This window comes from Coregonus clupeaformis, unplaced genomic scaffold (assembly GCF_020615455.1).
Source record: "Coregonus clupeaformis isolate EN_2021a unplaced genomic scaffold, ASM2061545v1 scaf0028, whole genome shotgun sequence".
In the NCBI taxonomy this organism is placed as follows: Eukaryota; Metazoa; Chordata; class Actinopteri; order Salmoniformes; family Salmonidae; genus Coregonus; species Coregonus clupeaformis.
In genome coordinates this window covers 439,024-457,510 of record NW_025533483.1, presented here as the reverse complement: position 1 = coordinate 457,510, position 18,487 = coordinate 439,024, and the positions used below count along the sequence as shown (strand labels likewise).

General features: G+C 48.7%; 1 protein-coding gene across 3 annotated transcripts in view; it reads left to right on the top strand.

Annotated features, from left to right (window-relative positions):
- The window catches only part of cyfip1 (cytoplasmic FMR1 interacting protein 1), a 165,602-nt gene that overhangs the window by 108,689 nt on the left and 38,426 nt on the right, over positions 1–18,487 (top strand). For all 3 annotated transcript variants that reach the window (XM_041889523.1, XM_041889522.1, XM_041889524.1), the window contains one exon: positions 2,601–2,688. In XM_041889523.1, coding sequence (XP_041745457.1) covers positions 2,601–2,688 — 88 coding nt within the window. The remainder of the gene's footprint in view (positions 1–2,600; positions 2,689–18,487) is intronic.

Below are 18,487 nucleotides of genomic sequence, written 5' to 3'. Positions count from 1 at the left end.
AGGGAGGCAGGGGAAGGAAGGGGCAGGGAGGCAGGGGAAGGAAGGGGGAGGGAGGCAGGGGAAGGAAGGAGGGGGGAGGGAGGGAAGGAAGGAGGGAGGGAGGGAGGGAAGGAAGGAGGGAGGGAGGCAGGGGAAGGAAGGAGGGAGGGGAAGGAAGGAGGGAGGGAGGGAGGCAGGGGAAGGGAGGAGGCAGGGGAAGGAAGGAGGGAGGGAGGGAGGGAGGGGAAGGAAGGAGGGAGGGAGGGAGGGAGGGAGGGGAAGGAAGGAGGGAGGGAGGCAGGGAGGGGAAGGAAGGAGGGAGGCAGGGAAAGGAAGGAGGGAGGGAGGGAGGGAGGCAGGAGGCAGGGGAAGGAAGGAGGGAGGGAGGGAGGCAGGGGAAGGAAGGAGGGAGGGAGGGAGGCAGGGAGGCAGGGGAAGGAAGGAGGGAGGCAGGGAGGCAGGGGAAGGAAGGAGGGAGGGAGGGAGGCAGGGGAAGGGAGGCAGGGGAAGGAAGGAGGGAGGGGAGGGAGGCAGGGGACGGAAGGAGGGAGGGAGGGAGGGAGGCAGGGGAAGGGAGGGAGGGAGGCAGGGGAAGGGAGGGAGGGAGGGAGGGAGGCAGGGGAAGGGAGGGAGGGAGGGAGGGAGGCAGGGGAAGGAAGGAGGGGGAGGGAGGGAGGGAGGGAGGCAGGGGAAGGAAGGAGGGGGGGAGGGAGGCAGGGAGGGAGGCAGGAGGCAGGGGACGGAAGGAGGGAGGCAGGGAGGGAGGCAGGGAGGGAGGCAGGGGACGGAAGGAGGGAGGGAGGGAGGGAGGCAGGGGACGGAAGGAGGGAGGGAGGGAGGCAGGGAGGGAGGCAGGGGACGGAAGGAGGGAGGGGGTTGAAACCAGGAGGACTTGTTTTAACCTCTTAATCACCATCATGAAACGTATACAGTGGGGAAAAAAAGTATTTAGTCAGCCACCAATTGTGCAAGTTCTCCCACTTAAAAATATGAGAGAGGCCTGTAATTTTCATCATAGGTACACGTCAACTATGACAGAGAAAATGAGAAAAAAAAATCCAGAAAATCACATTGTAGGATTTTTAATGAATTTATTTGCAAATTATGGTGGAAAATAAGTATTTGGTCAATAACAAAAGTTTCTTAATACTTTGTTATATACCCTTTGTTGGCAATGGCACAGGTCAAACGTTTTCTGTAAGTCTTCACAAGGTTTTCACACACTGTTGCTGGTATTTTGGCCCATTCCTCCATGCAGATCTCCTCTAGAGCAGTGATGTTTTGGGGCTGTCGCTGGGCAATACGGACTTTCAACTCCCGCCAAAGATTTTCTATGGGGTTGAGATCTGGAGACTGGCTAGGCCACTCCAGGACCTTGAAATGCTTCTTACGAAGCCACTCCTTCGTTGCCCGGGCGGTGTGTTTGGGATCATTGTCATGCTGAAAGACCCAGCCACGTTTCATCTTCAATGCCCTTGCTGATGGAAGGAGGTTTTCACTCAAAATCTCATGATACATGGCCCCATTCATTCTTTCCTTTACACGGATCAGTCGTCCTGGTCCCTTTGCAGAAAAACAGCCCCAAAGCATGATGTTTCCACCCCCATGCTTCACAGTAGGTATGGTGTTCTTTGGATGCAACTCAGCATTCTTTGTCCTCCAAACACTGACGAGTTGAGTTTTTACCAAAAAGTTCTATTTTGGTTTCATCTGACATTCTCCCAATCCTCTTCTGGATCATCCAAATGCACTCTAGCAAACTTCAGACGGGCCTGGACATGTACTGGCTTAAGCAGGGGGACACGTCTGTACTGCAGGATTTGAGTCCCTGGCAGCGTAGTGTGTTACTGATGGTAGGCTTTGTTACTTTGGTCCCAGCTCTCTGCAGGTCATTCACTAGGTCCCCCCGTGTGGTTCTGGGATTTTTGCTCACCGTTCTTGTGATCATTTTGACCCCACAGGGTGAGATCTTGCGTGGAGCCCCAGATCGAGGGAGATTATCAGTGGTCTTGTATGTCTTCCATTTCCTAATAATTGCTCCCACAGTTGATTTCTTCAAACCAAGCTGCTTACCTATTGCAGATTCAGTCTTCCCAGCCTGGTGCAGGTCTACAATTTTGTTTCTGGTGTCCTTTGACAGCTCTTTGGTCTTGGCCATAGTGGAGTTTGGAGTGTGACTGTTTGAGGTTGTGGACAGGTGTCTTTTATACTGATAACAAGTTCAAACAGGTGCCATTAATACAGGTAACGAGTGGAGGACAGAGGAGCCTCTTAAAGAAGAAGTTACAGGTCTGTGAGAGCCAGAAATCTTGCTTGTTTGTAGGTGACCAAATACTTATTTTCCACCATAATTTGCAAATAAATTCATAAAAAATCCTACAATGTGATTTTCTGGATTTTTTTTCCTCATTTTGTCTGTCATAGTTGACGTGTACCTATGATGAAAATTACAGGCCTCTCTCATCTTTTTAAGTGGGAGAACTTGCACAATTGGTGGCTGACTAAATACTTTTTTTCCCCACTGTATTCCCGTCTCTCTCCCTGTCTTGTTGCTCTCTGTGGTTAATGGAAAAAATATTGATTATTATTTCAACCGGTATATCCAACCTCTCTCTCTCTAGGTTTGTCCGCACGGTCCTGCCCTTCTCTCAGGAGTTCCAGAGGGACAAGCCACCCAACGCCCAGCCCCAGTACCTGTACGGGTCAAAGGTCAGTACAACCCCAACGCCCAGCCGCAGTACCTGTACGGGACAAAGGTCAGTACAACCCTAACTCTCAGCCCCAGTACCTGTACGGGACAAAGGTATGTTACCCCTAACCCTACCCTACCCCCTACCCTAACCCTACCCCCTACCCTAACCCTACCCCCTACCCTAACCCTACCCCCTACCCTAACCCTACCCCTAACCCTACCCCTAACCCTACCCCCTACCCTAACCCTACCCCTAACCCTACCCCCTACCCTAACCCTACCCCTAACCCTACCCCCTAACCCTACCCCCTAACCCTACCCCCTACCCTAACCCTACCCCCTAACCCTACCCCCCTACCCTAACCCACCTCTAACCCTACCCTACCCCCCAACCCTAACCCTACCCCCAACCCTAACCCTACCGCCCAACCCTACCCCTACCCCCCAACCCTACCCTACCCCCCAACCCTACCCTACCCCCCAACCCTACCCCAACCCTAACCCTACCGCCCCTACCCCAACCCTACCCCAACCCTACCCCCAACCCTACCCTACCCCCACCCTACCCCAACCCTACCCTACCCTACCCCCCCCAACCCTACCCCAACCCTAACCCTACCCCCCAACCCTAACCCTACCCTACCCTACCCCCCAACCATACCCCTACCCCCCAAGCCTACCCCTAACCCTACCCTGCCCCCCAACCCTACCCCCCAACCCTAACCTTACCCCCTAACCCTACCCTACCCCCCAACCCTAACCCCCTAACCCTAACCTACCCCCAACCCTAACCCTACCCTAACCCCCAACCCTAACCCTACCCTAACCCTAACCCCCAACCCTAACCCCCTGCCTTTTCCATGGAAGCTCATCCGAAAGTATAAGATAAACCTGTGCATGAGGAAAAACTAACCCTAACCCCAAATATTTCAAACAGTTGGGCCCTAACCCACCACCCTTACTACGGACACCACATACACTATAGAAACCGACTCCACATGATAATACACAGTATAGAAACCGACCCCACATGATAATACTTACTATAAGAAGCGGGATTGGTCAGTAGCCGTGATGGGAGCTTCTAATTTGTGGATATTTCATTCCATCATGCACTTGTACAAGTGGACAGAGAGAGAGCAGAGAGAACCATATGGTAGTGCTGTTGGACAAGTGGACAGAGAGAGAGCAGAGAGAACCATATGGTGGTGCTGTTGGAAAGGTTGCAGCCACATCCAACCACCCAGAACCATATGGTGGTGCTGTTGGACAAGTTGCAGCCACATCCAACCACCCAGAACCATATGGTGGTGCTGTTGGAAAGGTTGCAGCCACATCCAACCACCCAGAACCATATGGTGGTGCTGTTGGACAAGTTGCAGCCACATCCAACCACCCAGAACCATATGGTGGTGCTGTTGGAAAGGTTGCAGCCACATCCAACCACCCAGAACCATATGGTGGTGCTGTTGGAAAGGTTGCAGCCACATCCAACCACCCAGAAGGTTGTGTTGAGCTTTAACAAGGCGAAGGTCTTTCCCCATGCGGCGGTCTTTTGGTCTCTGATCCAGTTTTGTGATTGTTTGTCGGTTAAACAGCAGACACTGATAAACAGACCAATGACATCATCAGACACCACTGGTGTGGATGAGCTCCTCACGATCCGGTCCACCGGACTGGTAAGACCGCTGGCGACTTGCTATGAGCTCCTCACGATCCGGTCCACCGGACTGGTAAGACCGCTGGCGACTTGCTATGAGCTCCTCACGATCCGGTCCACCGGACTGGTAAGACCGCTGGCGACTTGCTATGAGCTCCTCACGATCTGGTCCACCGGACTGGTAAGACCGCTGGCGACTTGCTATGAGCTCCTCACGATCCGGTCCACCGGACTGGTAAGACCGCTGGCGACTTGCTAAAACAATTAAACTAGATGTTGTGGGAAAGGGACAGCCCACCCCAGTCCAATATCCTCAACCTGTCTCTGACATTTAGATTCCAGGAATCTGAACGGGCCTCAACTTTATTCCTATTCCCTTAAAGACTGACAGGGAGGGCCTTAAATGGGACCTACATTCATATCATAGGTGTTTGAAAATACTATACTAAACAAATATATAAATGTAACATGCAACAATTTACAGTTCATATACGGAAATCAGTCAATTGAAATAAATTCATTAGGCTTTAATCTATGGACTTCACATGACTGGGAATAAAGATATGCATCTGTTGGTCACAGATACCTTAAACATGGGCCTCACAATGGGCCTCAGGATCTCGTCACGGTGTCTCTGTGCATTCAAATTGCCATCGATAAAATGCAATTGTGTTTGTTGTCTGTAGCTTATGCCTTCCCATACCATAACCCCACCGCCACCACGGGGCACTCTGTTCACAACATTGACATCCGCAAACCGCTCGCCCACACGACTCCATACACGTGGTCTGCTGTTGTGAGGCCGGTTGGACGTACTGCCAAATTCTCAAAAATGACGTTGGAGGCGGCTTATGGTAGAGAAATTAACATGCAATTCTCTGGCAACAGCTCTGGTGGACATTCCTGCAGTCAGCATGCCAATTGCACGCTTCCTCAAAACCTGAGACATCTGTGGCATTGTGTTGTGTGACAAAACAGCACATTTTAGAGTGGCCTTTTATTGTCCCCAGCACAAGGTGCACGTGTGTAATGATAATGCTGTTTAATCAGCTTCTTGATATGCCACACCTGTCAGGTGGATGGATTATCTTGGCAAAGGAGAAATGCTCACTAACAGGGATGTAAACTAATCTGTGCACAAAATTTGAGAGAAGTACGCTTTTGTGCGTGTGGAAAATCTCTGGGATCTTTTATTTCAGCTCATTGAACCGATACAGAACCTGATTGGACAAGCTTTTTCTTATATCGCTTCTAGAACATTGACTAATAATAGTTTGACTGTAGAACAACAACAAGCGTTAAAGAAATTGCGAAACAACCAGGATCTAATTATAAAACGGGCAGATAAGGGGCCTAAAATAGTAATTTGTATCTCATTGAAACCAACACCAGGCACTTTACCACGGAAACCCAGAGAAGGGAAATGATATGGGGAATTGTAGAAGGAAAAGTCCATCTCCCGTGTAGCTCAGTTGGTAGAGCATGGCGTTTGCAACGCCAGGGTTGTGGGTTCGATTCCCACGGGGGGCCAGTATGAAAAATGTATGCACTCACTAAAAAAAACGGTAAGTCGCTCTGGATAAGAGCGTCTGCTAAATGACTAAAAAAATTTTTTTTTTTTTATGTAAACAAATGTACTATTATCTGACCAAACATTATTTGCAGGTTTCGGTTACTGTATATACAGTGCATTTTGTTACGTTACCTTATTCTAAAATGGATTCAATCGTTTTTTTCCCTCATCAATCTATACACAATACCCCATAGTGACAAAGCAAAAACAGGTTTTTAGAAATGTTTGCAATTGTGTGTATATATATAAAAAAATCACATTTACATAAGTATTCAGACCCTTTACTCAGTACTTTGTTGAAGCACCTTTGGCAGCGATTACAGCCTCGATTCTTCTTCAAATCAAATCAAATTGGCCACATGCGCCGAATACAACAGGTGCAGACATTACAGTGAAATGCTTACTTACAGCCCTTAACCAACAGTGCATTTATTTTTAATAAAAAAGTAGAATAAAACAAAAAAGTGTTGAGAAAAAAAGAGCAGAAGTAAAATAAAATAACAGTAGGGAGGCTATATATACAGGGGGGTACCGGTGAAGAGTCAATGTGCGGGGGCACCGGCTAGTTGAGGTAGTTGAAGTAATATGTACATGTGGGTAGAGTTAAAGTGACTATGCATAAATAATTAACAGAGTAGCAGCAGCGTAAAAAGATGGGGGGTGGGGGGGCAGTGCAAATAGTCCGGGTAGCCATGATTAGCTGTTCAGGAGTCTTATGGCTTGGGGGTAGAAGCTGTTGAGAAGTATTTTGGACCTAGACTTGGCACTCCGGTACCGCTTGCCATGCGGTAGCAGAGAGAACAGTCTATGACTAGGGTGGCTGGAGTCTTTGACAATTTTGAGGGCCTTCCTCTGACACCGCCTGGTATAGAGGTCCTGGATGGCAGGAAGCTTGGCCCCAGTGATGTACTGGGGCCGTACGCACTACCCTCTGTAGTGCCTTGCGGTCGGAGGCCAAGCAGTTGCCATACCAGGCGGTGATGCAACCAGTCAGGATGCTCTCGATGGTGCAGCTGTATAATTTTTTGAAGATCTGAGGACCCATGCCAAATCTTTTCAGTCTCCTGAGGGGGAATAGGCTTTGTCGTGCCCTCTTCACGACTGTCTTGGTGTGTTTGGACCATGTTAGTTTGTTGGTGATGTGGACACCAAGGAACTTGAAGCTCTCAACCTGTTCCACTACAGCCCCGTCGATGAGAATGGGGGCGTGCTCAGTCCTCTTTTTTTTCCTGTAGTCCACAATCATCTCCTTTGTCTTGGTCACGTTGAGGGAGAGGTTGTTATCCTGGCACCACACGGCCAGGTCTCTGACCTCCTCCCTATAGGCTGTCTCATCGTTGTCGGTGATCAGGCCTACCACTGTTGTGTCGTCTGCAAACTTAATGATGGTGTTGGAGTCGTGCCTGGCCATGCAGTCATGGGTGAACAGGGAGTACAGGAGGGGGACTGAGCACGCACCCCTGAGGCCCCCGTGTTGAGGATCAGTGTGGCAGATGTGTTGTTACCTACCCTTACCACCTGGGGGTGGCCCGTCAGGAAGTCCAGGATCCAGTTGCAGAGGAAGGTGTTTAGTCCCAGGATCCTTAGCTTAGTGATGAGCTTTGAGGGCACTATGGTGTTGAATGCTGAGCTGTAGTCAATGAATAGCATTCTCACGTAGGTGTTCCTCTTGTCCAGGTGGGAAAGGGCAGTGTGGAGTGCAATTGAGATTGCATAATCTGTGGATCTGTTGGGGCGGTATGCAAATTGGAGTGGGTCTAGGGTTTCTGGGATAATGGTGTTGATGTGAGCCATGACCAGCCTTTCAAAGCACTTCATGGCTACAGACGTCAGTGCTACGGGTCGGTAGTCATTTAGGCAGGTTATCTTAGAGTCCTTGGGCACAGGGACTATGGTGGTCTGCTTGAAACATGTTGGTATTACAGACTCAGTCAGGGACATGTTGAAAATGTCAGTGAAGACACTTGCCAGTTGGTCAGCACATGCTCGGAGTACACGTCCTGGTAATCCGTCTGGCCCTGCGACCTTGTGAATGTTGACCTGTTTAAAAGTCTTACTCACATCGGCTACGGAGAGAGTGATCACATAGTCATCCGGAACAGTTGGTGCTCTCATGCATGCTTCAGTATGATGCTACAAGCTTGGCACACCAGTATTTAGGGAGTTTCTCCCATTCTTCTCTGCAGATCCTCTCAAGCTCTGTCAGATTGCATGGGGAGTGTCGCTTCACAGCTATTTTCAGGTCTCTCCAGAGATGTTAGATCGGGTTCAAGTCCGGACTCTGGGTGGGCCACTCAAGGACATTCAGAGACTTGTCCCGAAGCCACTCCTGCGTTGTCTTGGCTGTGTGCTTAGGGTCGTTTTCCTGTTGGAAGGTGAATCTTCGCCCCAGTCTGAGGTCCTGAGTGGTCTGGAGCAGGTTGTCATCAAAGATCTCTCTGTACTTTGCTCTGTTCATCTTTGCCTCGATCCTGACTAGTCTCCCAGTCCATGCCGCTGAAAAACATCCCCACAGCATGATGCTGCCACCACCATGCTTCACCGTAGGGATGGTGCCAGGTTTCCTCCAGATGTGACGCTTGGCATTCAGGCCAAAGAGTTCAATCTTGGTTTCATCAGACCAGAGAATCTTGTTTCTCATGGTCTGATAGTCTTTAGGTGCCTTTTGGCAAACTCCAAGCGGGCTGCCATGTGCCTTTTACTGAGGAGTGGCTTCCGTCTGGCCACTCTACCATAAAGGCCTGATTGGTGGAGTGCTGCAGAGATGGTTGTCCTTCTGGAAGGTTCTCCCATTTTCACAGAGGAACTCTGGAGCTCTGTCAGAGTGACCATCGTGTTCTTGGTCACCTCCCTGACCAAGGCCCTTCTCCCCCGATTGCTCAGTTTGACCGGGCGGCCAGCTCTAGGAAGAAACCTGGTGGTTCCAAACTTCTTCCGTTGAAGAATGATGGAGGCCACTGTGTTCTTGGGGACCTTCAATGCTGCAGACATTTTTTGGTACCCTTCCCCAGATCTGTGCCTCGACACAGTCCTGTCTCGGAGCTCTACGGACAATTCCTTCGACCTCATGGCTTGGTTTTTCCTCTGTCATGCACTGTCAACTGTGGGACCTTATATAGACAGGTGTGTGCCTTTCCAAATCATGTCCAATCAATTGAATTTACCACAGGTGTTGTCCAATCAAGTTGTAGAAACATCTCAAGGATGATCAATGGGAACAGGATGCACCTGAGCTCAATTTCGAGTCTCATAGCAAAGGGTCTGAATACTTATGTAAATAAGTTATTTCTTTTATAAATTAGATTTTTTTTCTAAAAACCTGTTTTCGCTTTGTCATTATGGGGTATCGTGTGTAGATTGATGAGGATTTTTTTTTATTTCACCCATTTTAGAATAAGGCTGTAACGTAAACAAAATGTATAAAAAGGGAAGGGGTCTGAATACTTTAGAATGCACTGTATGGCCGCTTCCTGTCCTTCCCTCCCTTTACATCCCATCCTTCCCAACGCTTCCTGTCCTTCCCTCCCTTTACATCCCATCCTTCCCAACGCTTCCTGTCCTTCCCTCCCTTTACATCCCATCCTTCCCAACGCTTACTGTCCTTCCCTCCCTTTACATCCCATCCTTCCCAACGCTTACTGTCCTTCCCTCCCTTTACATCCCATCCTTCCCAACGCTTACTGTCCTTCCCTCCCTTTACATCCCATCCTTCCCAACGCTTACTGTCCTTCCCTCCCTTTACATCCCATCCTTCCCAACGCTTACTGTCCTTCCCTCCCTTTACATCCCATCCTTCCCAACGCTTACTGTCCTTCCCTCCCTTTACATCCCATCCTTCCCAACGCTTACTGTCCTTCCCTCCCTTTACATCCCATCCTTCCCAACGCTTACTGTCCTTCCCTCCCTTTACATCCCATCCTTCCCAACGCTTACTGTCCTTCCCTCCCTTTACATCCCATCCTTCCCAACGCTTACTGTCCTTCCCAAGTGCAGGAAGCTACCCTCCCTTTACATCCCATGTCTTTGTGATTTGGTGCCGCCCAGTGGGTGATTTTCAGAGTTTTCTAAACACTCTGAATGGGCATCACCCTTCCATCACTGTTAAGTAGAACCTACAACCCCAAAACATAGAATTTCTTTACACGGAGGTATTCTTGATGCCGGAGAACGATGGCAGAAATCTGGTGGGGACGAAGTTCAATTTTAACTGACACACATGTCTTGTTCCAGGAGACTAGTTGTCAACCGAAACACACATACTCTTAGAAATTCTCCACTGATAACGTTGAACACAATAATTAATGAATTAATAATTAATACTACGTACAAGAGCTGTTGATGTAGCAACACAGATTATCTTCAAAGCACTCAGACCAGGAGGTTACACCAGGAGGTTTACACCAGGAGGTTTACACCAGGAGGTTTACACCAGGAGGTTTACACCAGGAGGTCAGACCAGGAGGTTTACACCAAGAGGTTTACACCAGGAGGTTACACCAGGAGGTTACACCAGGAGGTTACACCAAGAGGTTACACCAAGAGGTTACACCAAGAGGTTACACCAAGAGGTTACACCAAGAGGTTACACCTAGAGGTTACACCTAGAGGTTACACCTAGAGGTTACACCTAGAGGTTACACCTAGAGGTTACACCTAGAGGTTACACCAGGAGGTTACACCAGGAGGTTACACCAGGAGGTTACACCAGGAGGTTACACCAGGAGGTTACACCAGGAGGTTACACCAGGAGGTTACACCAGGAGGTTACACCTAGAGGTTACACCTAGAGGTTACACCTAGAGGTTACACCTAGAGGTTTACACCAAGAGGTTTACACCAAGAGGTTTACACCAAGAGGTTACACCAGGAGGTTACACCAGGAGTTTACACCAGGAGGTTTACACCAGGAGGAGGTTTACACCAGGAGGAGGTTTACACCAGGAGGAGGTTTACACCAGGAGGAGGTTTACACCAGGAGGAGGTTACACCAGGAGGAGGTTACACCAGGAGGTTACACCAGGAGGTTACACCAGGAGGTTACACCAGGAGGTTACACCGCTCAGTAAAGGCGGCGGAGCGCAGAGACCTCCATCATGGGGAACTTCCTAGCCAGGCTGAAAGTGTTGATAGTGTCATACCGTTTCTCACTACCATCTCCCCACCTTCACCTGCAGTTTAATTCTATAGTGAAGACACGCTTCCAGGAGACAGATAATATTTTTGAACCGTTAGATTTTTAACTTATCTCAGCGTTCAGAAGGAATACAAATCTTAAAGATGACTTAGTGAATGCCTTTCTGGATAGTGGAAAACTGCGGATCAATCCCCACTTCAGGTCTATCAGGTACTTTATAAACAGAGGATTGGGTTCCCATTCTGGCAAATCTTTCAGCTGGAGTCATCCAACCTGCTTTATCTGATAGAATGTCTCAAGTTTAACAAACTGTACATCAGGGAAACTAAAATCAAACTTGTTTAATGGTTACAGCAACACATCTATTACACAGGGAGATCTGACAAGATGACAGAAGTATACAGTGCATTCGGAAAGTATTCAGACCCCTTGACTTTTTCCACATTTTGTTACGTTACAGCCTTATTCTAAAATTGATTAAATTATTAAATCATCAATCTACACACAATACCAATTCAAACATGGCCTTCACCTTAACCTTAAACCTAGCCTTAATTCTAACCCAGCCTTCACCTTAAACCTGGCCCTAATTCTAACCCAGCCTTCACCTTAAACCTGGCCCTAATTCTAACCCGGCCTTCACCTTAACCTTAAACCTATTCCTAATTCTAACCCAGCCTTCACCTCAACCTAGCCCTAATTCTAACCCGGACTTCACCTTTACCTTCAACCTAACCTTAAACCTCAGCACTTAGAGTTGGCAGACTGGCAGGTCACTGGTCCCTGGAGGGGTTGGCAGACTGGCAGGTCACTGGTCCCTGGAGGGGTTGGCAGACTGGCAGGTCACTGGTCCCTGGAGGGGTTGGCAGACTGGCAGGTCACTGGTCCCTGGAGGGGTTGGCAGACTGGCAGGTCACTGGTCCCTGGAGGGGTTGGCAGCCTGGCAGGTCTCTGGTCCCTGGAGGGGTTGGCAGACTGGCAGGTCACTGGTCCCTGGAGGGGTTGGCAGCCTGGCAGGTCACTGGTCCCTGGAGGGGTTTGGCAGCCTGGCAGGTCTCTGGTCCCTGGAGGGGTTGGCAGACTGGCAGGTCACTGGTCCCTGGAGGGGTTGGCAGACTGGCAGGTCACTGGTCCCTGGAGGGGTTGGCAGACTGGCAGGTCACTGGTCCCTGGAGGGGTTGGCAGCCTGGCAGGTCTCTGGTCCCTGGAGGGGTTGGCAGACTGGCAGGTCACTGGTCCCTGGAGGGGTTGGCAGACTGGCAGGTCACTGGTCCCTGGAGGGGTTGGCAGACTGGCAGGTCACTGGTCCCTGGAGGGGTTGGCAGACTGGCAGGTCACTGGTCCCTGGAGGGGTTGGCAGCCTGGCAGGTCTCTGGTCCCTGGAGGGGTTGCCAGGAGGTCTGGCTGACAGGGATGTGCTCCTCTGAGGAAGAGGCTGGTGGAGGTCTGGCTGAGAGGGATGTGCTCCTCTGAGGAAGAGGCTGGTGGAGGTCTGGCTGACAGGGCTGAGAGGGATGTGCTCCTCTGAGGAATGAGGCTGGTGGAGGTCTGGCTGAGAGGGATGTGCTCCTCTGAGGAAGAGGCTGGTGGAGGTCTGGCTGAGAGGGATGTGCTCCTCTGAGGAAGAGGCTGGTGGAGGTCTGGCTGACAGGGATGTGCTCCTCTGAGGAAGAGGCTGGTGGAGATCTGGCTGAGAGGGATGTGCTCCTCTGAGGAAGAGGCTGGTGGAGGTCTGGCTGAGAGGGATGTGCTCCTCTGAGGAAGAGGCTGGTGGAGGTCTGACCGACAGGGATGTTCACTACTGTTACGAACCCCGTGGCTCTAAACATCTAGGGTGGATGGACATGAGACCCGTAACATAAATTCATGCAAATTATAAGTGTGGCATGAAACAGTGAGAACAAAAATGACACAACTACCATGAACTACCGTCAAACACAAATGGTTTATTGCTAAACACACGGTAAAGGTTTGGGAAAAAGGGCTGAGCAGGACCCAAGAAATGAAACAATAGTGTAAAACCCCCTAAACTGATCTAGCCTGCCTGAAGAACCGCTAGGCTACTGCTAGTCATACAAAAGTACAGTGGGTGGTCCGCTCAGGTCTAACTAGTGTTTTTAGACAGATTTCTTCCTACGGGTAATGTACGCCCAAGGGCAACTAGCTTAAACTCCCCTTTTCCCAGAAACACACAAAGCTACCAAACAGGGTAATCAGCAATTAAGTAGTACACAATACACAGGACACCACAGTATCCACACTCACAGAACAAAACAGTAGTCTAACAGAATTTACCAATCATAATAAACAGCAACTAAGTGAGTAACCAAAAACAGGACACCACCGTGTCCATACTCACAAACGGAAATATTCTCTCTCTCTCTCAACAAACACAAGACTGGTCTTTATACAATGGGCTGTGTGATTGAACAAACGAGTAACAGGTGGTGCAATGCACAGGAATGTTCACTGATTGGTCCAATCAGCAGACACCTCAACGACCACCAATCAGGAACATACAGGACACCTGTGATTAGGGCAGAAGGAGAGAAACACACAAAAACACAGGATACCTGTATCCGTAACACTCCCACCCTTAAAAGAGCAAACCACAATGGTTTGCGACACACGTACTATCACAACACCCAAATTCACAAATCATCCTATCGGGATAACAAAAAAAACCTAGATCATTACACACGAGACAAAGCATCTGCCAACACATTATCCAACCCCTTTTTGTGGCGGATCTCCAAATTATAATTTTGCACGACAAGTGCCCAACGCATAAGGCGTTGGTTCTGGTTGTACATCCAGTGGAGAAAAACTAAGGGGTTATGGTCAGTATACACTATTACTGGTAATGCACTGGAACCAACATAAACTTCAAAGTACTGCAGAGCTAACAACAAAGCTAGAGCTTCTTGTTCAATGGTGGAATAGTTTGTCTGACATTTGTTAAATTTCCGTGAAAAATAACAGACAGGATGGTCCACTCCACTCTGGTCTTGCTGCAGTAGAACAGCCCCAGCACCTCTGGCACTTGCATCTACCTCCAGTTTAAACGGTCGTTTCAAAATCTGGCGCAGCAAGAACAGGAGTACTACATAAGAGTGCTTTAGCAGTGTTGAAAGCAGTACAACAATCTTCAGACCATACAAATTTTCTTGCCGGACTGAGCAAATCCGTTAATGGAGCAACTACCGCAGAGAAATTTTTACAGAAACTACGGTAGTAGCCAACCATCCCTAAAAAACGGCGTAGCTCTCTTCTGGTGGTAGGTGCGGGAAATGCGTTTATAGCCGAGACCTTGGCATCTACAGGGCGCACCTGACCATGGCCGACCTGTTTACCAAGATACGTAACAGTGGCCTTCCCAAACTCGCACTTTGCTAAGTTCAGGGTTAGAGAAGCGGTTGCTAGCCGTTCACACACTACCCTTAGAGTGTTAACATGATCAGACCACTCAGTTGAATAAATTACCAGATCATCAAGGTAAGCACTACAATTAGGAACTCCAGCCAATACTGTGTTAACCAGGCGTTGGAAAGTGGCTGGGGCGTTCCGCATCCCAAATGCCATGACAGCATATTGTAGGAAGTGATCTGGGGTCACAAAGGCAGAGATGTCAGAGGCACGTGGGGTTAACGGCACCTGCCAGTAACCTTTTAGAAGATCTAGTTTGGTTACATAAGTAGCAGCACCAACAGTATCAATACAGTCATCCAGTCTGGGTAACGGGAACGAGTCGGGCACTGTGACAGCATTGACCTTCCGATAGTCCGTACATAATCTGGATGTCCCATCAGGTTTAGGAACCAGAATGCACAGAGAACTCCAAGGACTTGAACTTGGCATAGCCAGGTTATTCTCCAGCAAATAACCGACCTCACCCCTCATTATCTTTCTCTTAGCGACGTTGACACGATAAGGATGTTGCTTGATAGGTGCAGCGTTTCCAACATTAATGTCATGTTCTAACACATTTGTACATGTAGGAACATCATTAAAAAGACACGGAAAGCTGTGTAATAGTCTCACAATATCATCTGACTGTCTGTCCGTTAAATGAATCAGGCTTGACGGGAGAGACAGCAGCATCTCTGAATTGGGCAATCTAGCACACTGCTGCTGAGTATTGCGCAACTCCAAACCATCTCCGTCCACCTCATTAACATGACCTCCCACTACAGCCGTAGCAGCAATAGAGACAGCCGACTCGGCCAGTTTCTCTGGACTGTCTACCTGAGTGACGGGTCTGGTGTGGTATGTCTTCAACATGTTAACGTGGCACACACGAGATTGACGTTTTCTATCAGGAGTCTGTATCACGTAGTCAGTTTCACTTAGTTTCTTTTCAATGACATAAGGACCAGAGAAACGTGCTGACAATGACGCTCCTGGCACAGGCAACAATACAAGAACTCGGTCACCTGGCTGCAGTGAACGAGAAACAGCCTGTGTGTCATAGTGTCGTTTCATCCGTTTCTGTGAGGAAGACAGTGCTTCCTTTGCTAGAGCACAGGCAGCATGTAGGCGCTCACGAAAGCGACTAACGTAGTCCAACACATTTTCTTTCACATACAACTCTTGTGACAAAAACTGATCCTTAAGGACTTTCATAGGTCCTCTCATGGTGTGTCCAAACACCAGTTCAGCTGGGCTGAACCCTAGGGATTCCTGTACTGTCTCACGGACAGCAAACAACACTAGAGGAACTCCCTCATCCCAATCTTTCTCAGATTCCATGCAATATTTACGGAGCATAGACTTCCAGTGTCTGATGCCAACGTTCAAGCGCACCCCTGAGACTCTGGGTGATATGCGCTTGACACACGGTGTGTAACTGACAAGGATTTTAACACTTGTTTGAAAAGTGTAGAAAGGAAATTCGTACCCTGATCAGTTTGTATCACCTTAGGTAATCCAAAAGTTGAGAAGAATTTGATCAACGCTTTACTCACCACTGGAGCAGTAATCCTTCGCAGAGGAATGGCCTCTGGGTACCTGGTGGCCACACACATAATTGTCAACATAAACTGGTTACCAGATTTTGTTTTTGGTAATGGTCCAACACAATCAACCATCACATGTTCGAATGGTTCACCTATGGCCGGTATGGGACAAAGAGCGCGGGGAAATAACCTGGTTCGGTTTCCCAACTACTTGACAGGTGTGGCAAGTCCGACAGAACTGAGCCACATCTTGTTTTAAGCCAGGCCAAAAGAAATGTCGCAAAACACGATCATAAGTCTTGGTGACTCCCAGATGTCCGGACCACTGGTGATCATGAGCGAGGGATAAAACATTTTGTCGAAAGGCTGTAGGAATCACTATTTGGTAAACAGCATTCCAATCTCCGCCAGCGTCAACATGGGATGTCCATTTACGCATGAGGAGATTACCATCAAGGAAGTATGCCATGTTTTTCTTCTTTAGCTCCTCCTCTGAGACAACACTAGAAAAACATTTAGCCAGGCTAATGTCAACCTGTTGGTTAGCGATCAGCTGCTCACGAGTAACTGGTAACTGTATGGCCTCAGCAACAAGTTCCACATCCTTCTTCCTTTCTCTGGGCTGTTGGTCAGACTGCACCAGCTTACCAGAGGTAGCACCCGAACTATCCTCTGGGTCACACTCTCTGAATAGAATCGTGTTCGACAAATCTATCACTTCACCCACTTGTCGTGCTTGAGCACGTGTGACAGCACAAGCGGGGAACACATCTGGATAACCCTGTGCCAGCTCCTCGGAGAGAGACTGGTCACTTTTATCCAATACCTCCAATACGGGTATCACCTTTCCTCCGGCAATATCGTTGCCCATTATAAATGTCACACCTTTTACTGGCAACATAGGACGTACGCCCACTCTGAACAATCCACTGACTAACTCAGAGTGTACGTTCACAAAGTGCAATGGCACTGGGACAAATCCCATTTCAATTCCTTGTACTAACACACTGGAACCACAATATGTATTATTAGACAAGGGCAACACATCAGCTAGTATGAACGACTGCGCCGCACCAGTATCTCTGAGGATTCTAACTGGACGCTGAGACGCTTCGTCATCTGATATAGAAACAAACCCCTCAAAAATGAACGGTTCATAACTGTGATCTGGGACAGGGACTTTCAAACCACATTCACTATGAGGCCTCTGTCTTGATTCCGGCCTTACAACCGTACGAATCAGCCCAACACCCGTTGGCGGCCTGGCGTGCTGAGGCATCCCCTGTTTGCGTTTCAGCAGAAAGCAATCATTAACCATATGTCCCACCTTATGACAATAGAAACAGTGACGCACATCTTTTGGGCGTGCTGGATGTACTGCTGGTCGACTAGGACTAAAAGTTAGCAACTCCGCAGCTGTTACGGATACAGGTATCCTGTGTTTTTGTGTGTTTCTACTCTTTCTGCCCTAATCACAGGTGTCCTGTATGTTCCTGATTGGTGGTCGTTGAGGTGTCTGCTGATTGGACCAATCAGTGAACATTCCTGTTAATTGCACCACCTGTTATTCGTTTGTTCAATCACACATCCCATTTTATAAAAACCAGACTTGTGTTTGTTGCAAGAGAGAGAGACTTTTTGCCATATGTGAGTATGGACACGGTGGTGTCCTGTGTGTTGTGTACGCACTAAGTTGCTGATTACCCTGTTTAGTAGCTTTGTGTGTTTTTTGGGAAAAGGGGGGTTTAAGCTAGATGCCCTTGGGCGTACATTACCCGTAGGAAGAAATCTGTCTATAAACACCAGTTAGACCTGAGCGGACCACCCACTGTATTTTTGTATGGTAGCAGTAGCCTAGCGGTTCTTTAGGCAGGCTAGATCAGTTTAGGGGTTTTACACTATTGTTTCATTTCTTGGGTCCTGCTCAGCCCTTTTTCCCAAACCCTTACCGTGTGTTCATAAATAAACACTTTGTGTTTGACGGTAGTTCATGGTTGTTGTGTCAGTTATGTTCTCACTGTTCCCAGCCACACTTATAATTTACATGAATTTATGTTACGGGTCTCATGTCCATCCACCCTAGATGTTTAGAGCCACGGGGCTCGTAACATAAAGTGGGGGCTCGTCTGGGATCCTATCTATCCCATGCTACTCATGTAAATTAGTCAGTGTCTGGTTCAGTGTTGAGCTTGGCAGCTGTAACTACCTGTTTTTTTTGTGTGTTCAGTAGTCGACGGCTCGTGTTGCTAGTAGGATGGCTACTTTTGAGTTGGAGGCATTTTTGGAAAACCCTACGTGGGAGGTTTTTGATAATTGCCGTAGAGTGGATCTACAGGCTTTGGCTGACCACTTTTCTTTACCCATACCGAGGGGTTTAGTGAAAGCAGAAGTTAGGGAAGTAGTGTTAGCGATATTGTTAAACGAGCGAGTGCTTGAGTTACCGCCGCCTGAGTCTGCTGCTCCTGTAGGGGATGTGGTTGCTGTTCCTGTAAGC